At 49.4% G+C, this 12842-nt stretch overlaps 1 protein-coding gene across 6 annotated transcripts in view; it reads left to right on the top strand.

The window, feature by feature from the left end:
• The window catches only part of LOC102374169 (natural killer cells antigen CD94-like), a 41863-nt gene extending 30725 nt beyond the window's left edge, over positions 1 to 11138 (top strand). For all 6 annotated transcript variants that reach the window (XM_025212121.1, XM_025212123.1, XM_025212122.1 and 3 more), the window contains 6 exons: positions 2699 to 2797; positions 7139 to 7246; positions 8073 to 8212; positions 8632 to 8774; positions 10384 to 10545; positions 11016 to 11138. In XM_025212121.1, the coding sequence (XP_025067906.1) occupies positions 2699 to 2797; positions 7139 to 7246; positions 8073 to 8212; positions 8632 to 8774; positions 10384 to 10525 (632 nt within the window). In that variant the 3' untranslated portion in view covers positions 10526 to 10545; positions 11016 to 11138. The remainder of the gene's footprint in view (positions 1 to 2698; positions 2798 to 7138; positions 7247 to 8072; positions 8213 to 8631; positions 8775 to 10383; positions 10546 to 11015) is intronic.
• The last annotated feature ends 1704 nt before the right edge of the window (positions 11139 to 12842 follow it).

Here is a 12842-nt window from a genome sequence, read left to right as displayed (position 1 = left end):
TTTTAGTAACATTTGGGATTCTCAGATAATAATCTGATTGCAGCAGCTGGGAGTTAAAAAAACCAAATAATTAATTAAAAACTTGTTTCAGTGCTTCCCCACCCTCCAAGCGAGACAGTTTTCCTCTAATATCCAACCTAAATCTCTGTTGCTTCAACTTGAGTCCACATCTTAGTCCACGGCCTCAAAAATGGCTGGAAAATCACATTGCAGCCCACAATGGGTCACGTGAAGATATTTTGGCCACTTGGCATTCTCCCACTTACCTGCTGCTTGGTTACCTCCCACTGCTTGGACAGTGCTGTTCTGTACTCTTCTGTATCTATGATACCGTCTGTACTCCACCAACTTTGGCAAAGAAGCTAAGAGAAATAATCCATCTGTGCCAACTAATGCTGTGATCCATTTTTAATTATTGGTGCTGTTAGCTCCTTGAACACAGTGAATAGTTGAAACAATGGAAAGAATTGTTCTGGGTGTGATATCTAGTGCTTGAATGGTAGGGATATGTAGGGTTTTTTTCCCCTACGGCCATTTAGTTAGATTTTCCACCAATATACAAGTGCATCAATTTTGTTAGTTTCAAGACTTTTATCAAGACAGCACATTTAGAGTGACATGCTATTCTTTACTGGTCATCTAAGTGGCCATATTTTGGTTTTCTAAAGGTATTTTTATTGCTTACCTATCCAGGGGAAGTTTCTTGCTGCATTTGTACCCCTGTGTGCATGAATGACTATGTAGCTGCACCAACTGAGTAGTGTCATAGCCAGTATACATGTCCCTTGTGGACATGGATCAGACTTAGATGCCTGAAAATGGAATTGCGCAGAACCTGTGACTATGGACCTTAGCCTCAGGAGCAGGAACAGTCCTGTGTGTGTACTTTCCATAGCTCAGTGACTATGATCTCACCCGCAATGTGGGAGGCCCCGTTTCACCCCAAGGAAGTGTGATCCTATTTTCCTTCCTAGCACAGCATCCTTGGGATGCTGTGGGGTTTGAACTAGTGCCTCTTTTTCTTCATGGCACAGCACTCTAACCACCACAGTACAGGTCAGCCATCACTCACAACCTTCTCCACTCCTCTTTTTGTAGCTGAGCCACTAAGGTAGTCTTTGGAAAAAATGAATGGAGGGCAGTGTAGGAGTGGGGGACTTCTGTCCCACTGGGAAGAAGGGCCCTGGCTAAAATCCAGGGCTTTCTTCCTTCTAGGCCTGAGGCCACCTGACTGACCCACGTAGCCTCTAGCTTGCACCTTTCCTTCTGGCTCTACATCTCTTTCAGAGACCTCAGTCTCATGGCTGCCCAGGGACCAGCTTCCAAAGAAGCATCTGCAAAAGTACTGGGTGTTGGCTGATCTGGTGTGGTTGTTAGAATGATGTGAAGTCAGAGAAATCCAGAGACAAACTCCTTTTGGGTGAGAGATGCCTAGAATCCAGGGCCTTTGGTGTTCTAGGTGAGTGCACTAGTCACTTAGGGCGTGTGTAGATGAAACAAGGCCCTAAATTGAAGTGGTGGGTTTTTAAAAACACTGCTTCAATTTAGGGTCCTTTAAACCCCCATGTTGTACACACACCCGTGCACTTACCTGCCTCTCTGGTGGTGGGGAGGGGAGGGCGAGCTCCCGGCTGGCAGAGTGGAGCACAGTGGTCCCTGACTGGTGCTTCCCTCTGCAGCAGCAGCAGCACCCCCAGGCAGCACCCGCCTGCAGGCACCCAGCTCAGGTGGTCCTGGGGGGGCACCACAGCGGAGGGAAGCACCAGGTCTCTGTATAGCTCAGGCAGCCAGGCAGGCTCCAGAGGGAGCAGAGGGGAGATCTTGGGTGGAGCCTGCTTTCCTGGGCTGCGGCCAGGCTGCCTGCGGGCTTCCTGCAGAGCCACAAAGCTGCACGCAGCCTGGTGCTTCGCTCTGCGGCTGTAGGGGCAGTAAATTAAAACTCCTCGGAGTTTTAGTTTGCTGCGCCAAGTCATTTAAGGTGCATTACACCACCAAATTTCCTACAGTGGCTGGAATTAATGTGCAATATGCCGCTGAGGCATGCAAACACCAACACCATTAAAGAAGTGCAAAAGCATTTAGCCTGCTTTAAGGTGTCATGCACACATTCCCCTCTTTTCGTCTACACTTGGCCTTAGCTACAGGGGGGAAAAATATGGAGGTCTCTTTCTCTCCCTCCCCATGTACAGGGCTATGCATCCAGGAATAGAATTCCTTTGGAGGTGTAAATACCAGAAATGCTCCATAGATAACTAAGCTACAGCCACTTTGGTGACCAGAAAACAATAGAATGCCACCCTTAACTATGATATGTCCAGTGCTGCCACTGGCCATTATCTTCACCAGAGCATAACAAGTCAGCTGGCAACCTGGGCAGCTGTGGCAACTTTCAGCTGCCACTGACCCAATCATGAGGCTATTTTTTTCACCTTCCCTCCAACTTGGGCCAGGGGCTGCTGCCCCACTTGCCCCACCTTGGTTATGTTACCAGTCTTCACTGATTCCTAACTTCTCCTGCTACTCCACTTATTTATGCCTTCCCCTCCTCCATCCCATACAGCTATTTCAAGGAGACATTTTTAAAGTTGCCCACATGAGCTTTTTTCACATGAGCTTATTTGATTTGTGACATAATGTTTTCTGTAGTTTTGCAGGTTGGCAATATATTCATGGGACATTATTTGCATTTCTTTGTCAGATCCTTCAGTTTCATCTCTTCAATGGCAACTCACTGCAGTTATTTTTGGGATCCTCTGCCTCATTTTATTGGTAGCAACTGGAGTTTTGGGTATCATAGGTAAGTTTAGGAGAGACAAGAGTGTTTTCTGGTGGTTCAAGGTGGAGACTGAAAAGCTGTATTACTTTCAGGATATCATTAATATATTAGGTTTCTCTGTGGACTGTATGCAGTTCAAAGCAGGGTGTGGGACCTGATAAATGAGAAAAACAAGCCTCCACATAACTCATGTTTGTCTATTTACATGTCTTTGTAGTGGCTTTCTTTAGTAAGCGCCTTCTTGTTCAAGACAAATTGTGACTCCATGACAGACTGGGAACCAGAAACAATCAAGATTTTGGGTACTATGTAACCCAGATCCCTAGACCTCCAAGTCCTCCCTTTGATCTGGGGAAATGAGAATTGTAAAGGAAAATATTGGATTTTCAGTGCAAAAATGGAATTCAAACTGAGCTGAAGCAAAATGACCATCTGTAATAGAGGACCCAGGCTTGGGGAATAAGAGAAAGGGAGAAGAGGGAACTGTGGGCACCTATAAGGCATGGGCATGACTATGGGGGGTGGCTGGAAGTCACAAATTTAGCCCTTAAGGCATGTAGGGCTGAAGAATGAATACTGAGACGGAGAAAGAAAGAGAGCAACTAGGTTCACCAATATCAGAGGGCAGCCTCTTCTTACTTTAACAACAAGGTGGAATGGGCAAGAGGAAATTGGATGAGTCCCTGGAAGGCTGGAGCAGGCACACAACAGGATAGGGGTGGCCAAAAGGTGGCGTGATGGCAACCCCTGGAGCTTTGCCTGTGACACCGGTAAAGTAAAAAAGAGCCAAGGTTCTGGTCTCTACATAAGCAGTGCCATGCTAACATGGAGAGTATACAGATATCCCCTACATGGCCTGCTGGAACAATTTATATCTAAATTGGGTAAGTTCAGTTTGGGGCCTGTTAACTGGGGTCATGTCCTGTGAGACATCTCTGTTCACAGACATCACTGACATTTGGGAGAACATGCCCCACGGTGATGAGTCTGACCTTGTTTTCTACCCTTAGCCAAGTGACTTCACTTCACTGTGCCTTTTTCTTTCTTTTTAACTTATCAAAAATATTTAATTTTGAATCAGTTTGACATTAACCTGCATAAGGCAGGTCGGAGGTTGGGGAGGGACACACAGTGCCTGAGTGGAGTTGTTCATTTGCCATCTTCATTCAGGAGTGCTGAATGAGCTGGCCGAAGTCATTGTGGAGTCCCTGGTGAAACTCTTCCACAACTTGTGGCCCTCTGGAGAAGTCCCTGAGGACTGGAAGAGGGCCAATGTTGTGCCCATTCACAAGAAGGGCAGGAGAGAGGACTCGGGTAACTATGGGCCAATCAGCCTAACTTCCATCCTAAGGAAAATCCTAGAACAGTTTATCAAGGAGTCTGTCTATGATAAGCTTGCAGAAGGTACAATTCTGAATGATTACCAGCATGGCTTCATTGCGGGCAGGTCTCATCTTACCAACCTCATCTCCTTCTATAACCAGATGTGGCAGGGCACTGTGTGTGCCTGCCACTTTAAGGGCCTCAGCCAAGCAGCCAGCAAGTGCCTGATTGAGGCAGCCATTTTTGATTCAGGGCTGCCCAAACAAACAGGGCATTTTGCTGCTGGCTGGAGAGGCAGCAACATTGCTTGGCTGTGAAGCTCCATAGCAACCTGGAGGTAAGGGAGGAGCTGTAGGGGATGGTTAGGAGGCTCCTGGTCCTGGGCATGACCTGAAACTGCACCCTGCTGGGAGTGGGTGGCCTGGTGGGGCTCTCAGTGGTGTGGGAGCCCCCAGGAAATGCCAGGCCAGTTACCACCCCAGTGAAAGGCGGGTCAGGGTGCCTTAACCCCAGCCCCCACGACCGGGTGGGTAAACCCTGAGTAGGGGCCAGAAGGTAGACCCCAGGAGATAGAGTGGGGCTAGAGGCTTAGAGGCCTGATTGTAGAGTACCCTTGACTGGCCTGGGCTGGGGCCAGGGGCCCACAGCGAGGGATGCCCAGAGCTAGGAGGGCCTGGGGTTTCCAACCAGCCTTGGAGGTGAGGCTAGGGCTTGTATGGCCAAAGGTCCTGGAGGGAGACACTCCTGAGAGGGGAACTGGTTCAGGGACCTAAGCAGCCCTGAATGAGGGTGGAGTAGGCTGCCTGAGTGGAGGGATCCAATTGGGGTCTGAACTGGACGATTCTGGGGACCAGTGTGGGGCCAGTGAGAGTAACATCAGTGGATGCCATCTGCGAGGCATGGGCTGCCGTGTAGGGGAGGTACGGAGCTACAGATAGTGCCCCCCAGCATCAGGGCAAGAAATGGCCAGCCTCCCGCTTAATTAACAACTATTAATTAATTAACATCAAGGCATGGCAGGCGAGAAGGCGGGCAGTTGGCCCAGGAACAAGTGAGTGGGCCACAGGGAAATTGGCCCAGAGAAGGCCCCCTGTTACACCAGGTAACTTCCCACCTGGACATGAGAAAGTAGGTTAACATTGTATACCTTGACTTCCAAAAGGCCTTTGATCTAGTATCCCACAATGTCCTCGAGAGAAAATTGAGAAGTGTGGGCTAAACTCCAAGACAGCCAGGTGGGTGAGAAACTGGCTTCAGTATAGGACCCAGGGCGGCATAGTGAATGGATCTTTGTCATCCTAGTGAGAAGTGGGTGGCAGTGTCCCGCAGGGGTCAGTGCTTGGTCCAGTACTTTTCAACATCTTTGTTACCAATTTGGATGTGGGGGTGAAGAGCTCATTGGTCAAGTTCACAAACAACACCAAGTTATGGGGGAGCATGGTCATGCTTGGAGATAGGCTACAGATACAGGAAGACCTAGACAGGCTGGCAAGTTGGGCAGATCAGAACCTGATGAAGTTCAACATTGAGAAATGTAAAGTGCTCCATCTGGGGACGAGCAACCCCCAACACACCAACAGGCTTGACAGCACCAAACTGACTAGCACCACGAATGAAAGGGACCTGGGGATAATATAGACCACAGTATGAATGTGAGCTGGCAGTGATGCTGTAGCCAGTAGGGTACATAATACACTGGCAGGCATCGATGCATCTCCAGCAAAACCAAGGAGGTGATTCTTCCACTCTACTCACCATTGGTGAGACCGCATTTGGAGTACTGCATCCAGTTCTGGGGACCACACTTTGACAAGGACTTGGACAAGCTTGAGAGAGGGAGGGAGGGGGGAGGGAGGATGCCAAAATACAACTTCTTTCAGAGTGCAATTTTCCTTAAGGCTGGGTGTACCTGCAACCATTTTTCTTGCTGTGCAATTCAGCATTTCCCATCAGAACTTGGGAAGGGATTTTGTGGTGGCAGCTGCAGTAGGGGGAGGGCACGAGAGGGTTCATACGTCCAGAACTCGCTGTGTTAACCCTGGAGCTGCTGGCCTTGCCAACATCTCCTCTTCAGAAGTGACTATCTCCTCTTCCCTGTAGCTGGCCAGGGGCACAAACTTCACCAATTATTCCTGTGAGTTTAAGGCCAAACTGACTTGACAGATACCAATCCAGTTCAGTTAAACAAACCAAAGTGTTATGATCTTCCTGTGCAAAAACTTGAAACTGAAATTTCCTCACAGAAGATGCTAGCTTTGCAGAAACTGCATTTGCTGTTAAGAAATAATTTTGGCACAAAATCCCTGGCTGGGTCTAGTGGTCACTCTTGCCATTACACTACCTGGGAACAAGCTTTGTTGCTGTTGCAGCCTGCTCTGGGTCATGCTGGACAGAAGTAGTGACACTGTGATCTGGAAGCTTTCACATAACAGTTACATTGTGGTTTCCAGTACTCCCTCCACAGTTACTTCAGCTTCTTAGCAGATGTTGTGCAATGAGTGTGGTCTTCTGTAGGCCCGACTACTTTGGATTTGTGCTACTAGAGCTGGGCAGGGACCTCATTTCACTTCTGCAAAGAAAAAAATAATTGAGTTTGGAAAATGTTTTAATTCCTAATCAGGACAAAAAGTCAAAACCTAGATACTTTTCTGGAGAAATGAAATTCCTCCATGGCTTGTTACCTAGAAGCCAGAGCAACTACAGCTTTGTGGCAGCCCCCAAGGCAATCCTGGAAGCCCGTGCAGCTGTAGCTCTAGTACCTTAAAGGAGAAAACATCTAAGGAGTCAGGAAGTCTGGGCTACATGTTAGACCTTCATATGGAAAGCTGGGAAGGTAGGGGGAAAGGTGAGCTGGTGGCAAATCATTTAGAAGGGCTCAATCTGTAAAAATCATTACATTCTTGGTGGAAAATGGCTCCATCAAATCATACTAGTGGAGCTAGGGCTTGTGTGTCACCATGATACAGAAAACATTATGGCTACCAAATTCTGCTAAGCCTGTATTACAACAGACACTATTGAGCTGTTCTGATGTTCCAGTCATGGAGCTGAGCCAAGAGAAGAAAGACCCCACCCAGTGTCTGAAGTCCTGCCCAGACCCAAACAGAAGCGTTCCAGGATTGCCACTGGATCAACCTCCTGACAAAGGTAAACTCTGGGAAGGGAGAGGCCCAAAAGTTCATGTGGGGCTGCCCTGGCCCTGCAAAGTGCCATTTCCCTTCCTAAAAACGTGTGGGCCTGGGGTATGGGATCCCCATGGAGTTGCTGCCAAAAGGTCCAAAAAATGCTCAGAAAAGGCATAAATGAAAGATTGCAGTCTCCTGGTTTTATCCTTCATTTCAAAATTAAAGATGACTAGCCAAAAAGGAGAAAAATAGTCCAAATCAAATGGAAAGGTTTCAGATTACACAAATGAAATGTTCAATTGATGAAAACACAGAATAAACTGGGTTTTTGATTTTAACAAGGTTTTTAGGATTTTGCCTTTTGTCTGAATTTAGGACAGGAAAATGTTTTGACTTGCAAGAACCTTTGAGGAGAGGAAAAACATTTTCCCTAGTGATCATGACCTGTGTCCCTCTTTGGGACTGGTGCATCTCAATCAGGGTTTGGTGCTCTTATTTCTTACCCACCTTCCCTACTAGAGATGAGCTTTCCCTCCCTAGCTCCATCTGGGCTCAAGGGATTGGTCTGGCCTCAGCCAGGGTGGTGGTGGCTTTTTGGCTGGTTTGTCTTGTCCCACAGAGAGCCAGAGAAGCCAGCTCCTGCTGTTCTCGCATGGCAGCAGCTGCCGCTTCTGGAAGTGAAAGGACCATCCCCATTTTGATATATGGGGCAGGACCTCCCCTCACCGTAGGGCCCATGAAACATAAGCCGTGTCACTGGAGGAACATGGTGGGTGTGAAATTCCCTCATTCTTGATGGCAATGTCCCCAGGGAGAGAGGTGGCCTGATGCGGTGTATGTTTTTCCAGAGAAGTGTCTGGTGCGGTGGAGTCACACAGAGAAAAGATCCTACCTCTTTTCCTCTGAAAACAGACCTTGGGCACAGTGTAATTCCTTCTGCAGTTCTCACTCTGCCAGCCTACTCAAGATTGACAGCCAAGATGAGCTGGTGAGCCCATGTTACTTTTGACATAATACCCAGCAAGTGAATAGGGTCAGCTGGGAATCAGGTCCTGGGGCTGGGTTTCTGCAGCCAAGTGCAGACCAGGTAATGCCAGGAGTGGGCTTCTGAGTACTGGGGGGCATGAGTGGGTGTTTTGCACAGGTATAAGCTTAATTGTATATCTGCATTTTGTGTTTCTCTTTAGCTGTGCATGTGTGACAGTTACTACAGTGTTACCTGCAGGGTGTTTGAGATCACACATGGCTGTACTGGCACAGGACCTTAGGCAGGTACATGGTACCAGGGCTGTCTGCAGAGATAATCTCTACACAGATGTCTATGGTGATGCTGCATAGGGAACTCCTGGCACCCGGCAGGTGTGGTCATGCACCTGAGAGATCTCGCTTTCTCTCCCATTTAATCAGGATTTCACCAAGAAGGAGTCATTTGAGTATTCTGAAGAACGTGGAAGTGCTACGTACTACTACCCATTCTGGACTGGATTGTCGTACAACTCTGAAACAAAGACATGGGTCTGGGCGGATGGCACAGGTGTCTCCCCTGGCCTGTAAGTCTGTGCTAACTAGGGTGTCCACAACTCTGCACCAAAATGCAGCAAAAGCCACTGAGTGAGTTTCATCATGGGACTGAGGGTCTCAGACAGGTCCGTTAAACACAGTTATGAACTTTGTAATAGACTCAGTGAGTGCCAGGCCCCAGCAGGAAGCACACGTCTGAACTGGCCCCAGGTGTTTGAAAGGCTGTAGTTGTGTGCTGGATCTCTTGTGAAACAAATTTGGCCTGAGGGCTCAAGGATGGTGGTGAAGAAAGGCAGCGTCACTCTCTGTCTTGTGGCCTGCATCCAGGCATACTGACCAGCTGGTTGGCTGAAGACAGCATGTGTGGATAAGGCACGTGTCCATTAGCTTGTGAGGGACCTTCTCGAGAGCTCACCTTATACAGCATGAGGGCCCCATCCCACCAGAACAGCATAGGAAGTGCCACACTGGGTCAGAGCAATGGTGCATCTAGCTCAGTATCCTTGTCTCTGAGAGTGGCAGACGTGGATGCTAGACAGGGAGGGCACTGAACCAGATATCTCTGGAGGGGTTTATCTTCTATCCAATATCCTCCCTGCCATCCACCATTCCTTATGTTGGACATGCCAGAGGAAACATCTCCAGAGATGCCAGAGGGAATATCATGAAACATCATTAGCTGTACCCTGGCTACATGTGTTAGGCTCATAAGGAGCAGAGTTTATGCCCTGGGCAAACTCTGTGGGAGAGTGGTGATGGAGGTGTACAGGAGCCTTACCCACAATATTAACTCAAAAACAGTCCCCAGCTGCAGTGGTTGTGGCTGCTGCTGGCACTGTAGTATGGTCTGCCTGCCTCAATTGTTGCTCTTTCAGCAAAACCGAGGTGTCCATCACTAACCGCTGTTGCTGCAAGAGCAACACCATGGGGCTGCTCTTGTGGCCAGGGCATGGGCTCCAGTGGGGAAGAGGGTGATTCTGACTCCCCCCCTGAGGTGTCTTCCAGGGCTGGTGCCCTGTTCACCCACCCTGAGTAACACATCTCAGTAGTGTGGGTTATACAACATCTTCAGCAGTATCCGTGTGAAGCCTAGTGACTGACTAGGCTTACGAGTCCAACAGCACAGTTCATATTAAGGGCCATTCCCATGTTTCTTGTAGATTGACTCACCACAAACAATAGCAGCCATTTGAGATCGCTCAAAGGTTGGCAGCGTTAGATCCATGGGGTCCCTGGGGTCAGTGAGAGGAGAGGCGTCTGGTGCATTATGAGTGCAGTATACACGGGAGAGTCACATGATACAGGAATTTATCTCACGGATAGTGTCTGCACTTGTGCAGTCTGTGGATGGTATGTGGGAGCCTGGGGCCTGGAGACACCTCTGGGAAGAGGATTTAGTTGTAGGAAAAGGAGGACAAATACCTCCATTCTGTGTGTTTGATTCCAGGAGGAGTTTCTGGAGCATCAACAGTTTCCTTCAGTGAAGTTTGGTCCAGACTTGGTCTAGTGACCACACCTGCTTGTTGAAGCTCAGTCCAGTGTCAGTACAACCAGGGGAGAGGACTACTGGTCCTGTGTCATGGTGTGCTGAGCTCAGGGGGATGGACCTGAACTGTAAACTGTGATTTTTCATTCCAGGATTAATCCCTTGGTCCCCAGTCATGGAAATGATGCAGGTGGCACTTGCGTGTATGTCCAAAGTGCGACGTTTAAGCCAGACACATGTGAACAAACTCGATTTTGCATTTGTGTGAAGATGAAAGCAGCAGGAACAAACTAAGTGCATTGACCCAGAGACAGGTGAGGCAATGGGAGCTGATGGGGGAGATGGCTGTAGCAGAATGGGGAGTGTGTGGCTGTGGAAATGAAATGGCCCCACCAGAAAACAACCTGGGTTCTTGTGCTGCCGTTTGCAGGGGCAACAGTAGAGAGCTGAAATCCCTCATGGGCCTTGAGACTAACAGCCTGGGACCTCTGGGATGTTGCACAGACACAGGCAAACCTCAACTCTTTCATTTCATGCATGTGTAATTTGACACAATCTCTGTTCCCAACAGCCCACCTGCAACTGTTGGAGCCTGCAGAGACAGGGTACTTGTGCTTCTGTCACATCTTATTTTCAAGGCTGTGTGATGGGTTTGTGGTTTGCTGGCAACCACATGAGCAGCAGCCAGTGGTCTGTATGTATGGCTGTATCACAGGCCCAAGGAAGAAATCTGTAATCCCCAGTGTCTGCTCTGCCCAACACAGATGTCTCCCATTTTATACAGGGAACAATCTAGTCTTGCTGAACTGCAGAAGCTGTGAGGCCTGGGCTTTCCAGAGGTGCCCTCGGGATACTCCATATCATCTATCTGCTACAGGAATTTGCTTCTGAAAATAAACATCTCCCCCATCGCCTCATTTCTCTACATGGCTAATGGGGTGTGCGTGTCTTGGCCGGTCTGATGGGAGAAGAAGTGGTCCATGCTCCAAAGGGACCTGTTGGGTGTTCTCTGTCCAGGAGTGCCATTGGAAAGGGGATTGGGGCACTTGCTGACAGTGATTGCCTGTAGCCTGTGTGATCCTTGTGCCCCCATTGGGCCTAGGGAATGGCACGTCACTGAAATAACAACAGTGACCAGATCTTCTGGGCGGGGGGCACCTTTGATCCCATGTACTGTGCATTGTGGCAGAGGGAGTTCCTGATGAGCCCTGCACGTGGGGCTACAGGTAACAGAGTCTATCCCTGCTCTCAGTGCGGTGACCACCTTGGGCGCCGAAGCAAAAGGGTGCGAACAGGCACAGCTCAGCTGGAGTGGGGCACGGGATAGAGCTATGAGCAGCTTGTTTCGGGGGGCGTGGGGATGGGGGAAGGGCAGCTCCCACTCCTGCATGCGCTCCAGGGCAAGCCTGGATGGGGTGTGTGCCGCTTGGATCTGTGCCCGGGGCGAGGGTGGGCTGCCGCCGTGGCCTTTGTCTCAGGTGCCAAACTTCATTGCTATGACACTGCCTGCTCTGATGTGTTGGATGCCAGTCAGACACTGTCCCTCCCGCAGCATCCAAGGGAAGTTCCTGGGACACTGTTGGTGACACTGTGCTGAGATGGAGGAGAGACTCTAAAAACATCAAGTCAAAGACCTGGGCCCAGTGACATGAATAGGGATGGTTACATTTAGGCTCCAGACATGAATTCAGGCCTCTCAAGCCCCGGGGACGTTTGAAAGGAGCCAGCAGCTGGGTGCCCTGTCAATCCTACCTGGCACTGCAGGATTCTGAGTCCTTTTGCCAGTGGTTCCCTGTTATCCAGGCAACCTTGTGGGGATTCAGGGCATGGGTTTTCACGTCAGCCCAAGGGAAGTAGGACCACATATGTCACTGAAAGGCCATGAAACAAAAAGTCTGTTCCAGTCAATAAAAGATCCTGCCCAAGGGGTCGGACGTGCTGGTCCGGTCATTTCATAAAGAGAGCTTGACTCCTAGGAGCATCTGTGTTGTACATGGTAGTGTCCAGAGTCTGCACCAGTGTCACCACCCCCCTGGTCTGGGCAGCAGCTCCCCAGGCCCACCCCTTTGCAGTCACTCACCCAGTACAGGTCCCTTCTCTGTGCACGCTGTGTTCAGGAGCATCACATCTCAGAGCAACCTTCCTGCTGTAAGGGGTGTCTGGGGCACAGGCAGTCAGTTTGAGAGGATGGTGCTTGGTCAGGGATTTAGAGGAATAAAAGCCAAGTTCAAGGCCAGGCATCAGTCCTAGTTCAGGATAGGAAGCTGGGGAGAGAAATGAGGTCATGGTCAAGGCAAGAAATGTCCATGAAGGAACAGGAGCAGTTGGGACCAGGAGAAACAGGTACTGGCAGTGTGGTCCATGCTTGAGGTTCAGAGCATGGTGACAATTTTAGACGTCCCAAAGTATCCAGGGACCCGACAAGGTGGTCTGTTTCCCAGACAGCTCTGTGGCTGGGGATGGGGTATGAGAATACTGGATAAGTGTCTGTACTTTCAGCACACCCCAGCCCAGCCCAGCCCTCCAGAGTATGAGTCATATGTTCCCCTCCTCCCCCATAAGGTATTTTTCACCCATTGAGCATCCAGGTATGCTCTAGGCCCCATTGGCA

This window comes from Alligator sinensis, unplaced genomic scaffold, assembly GCF_000455745.1.
Source record: "Alligator sinensis unplaced genomic scaffold, ASM45574v1 scaffold21_1, whole genome shotgun sequence".
In the NCBI taxonomy this organism is placed as follows: Eukaryota; Metazoa; Chordata; order Crocodylia; family Alligatoridae; genus Alligator; species Alligator sinensis.
Note: the sequence above shows the minus strand (reverse complement) of the source record. Positions and strands in the feature narration are given on the sequence as shown.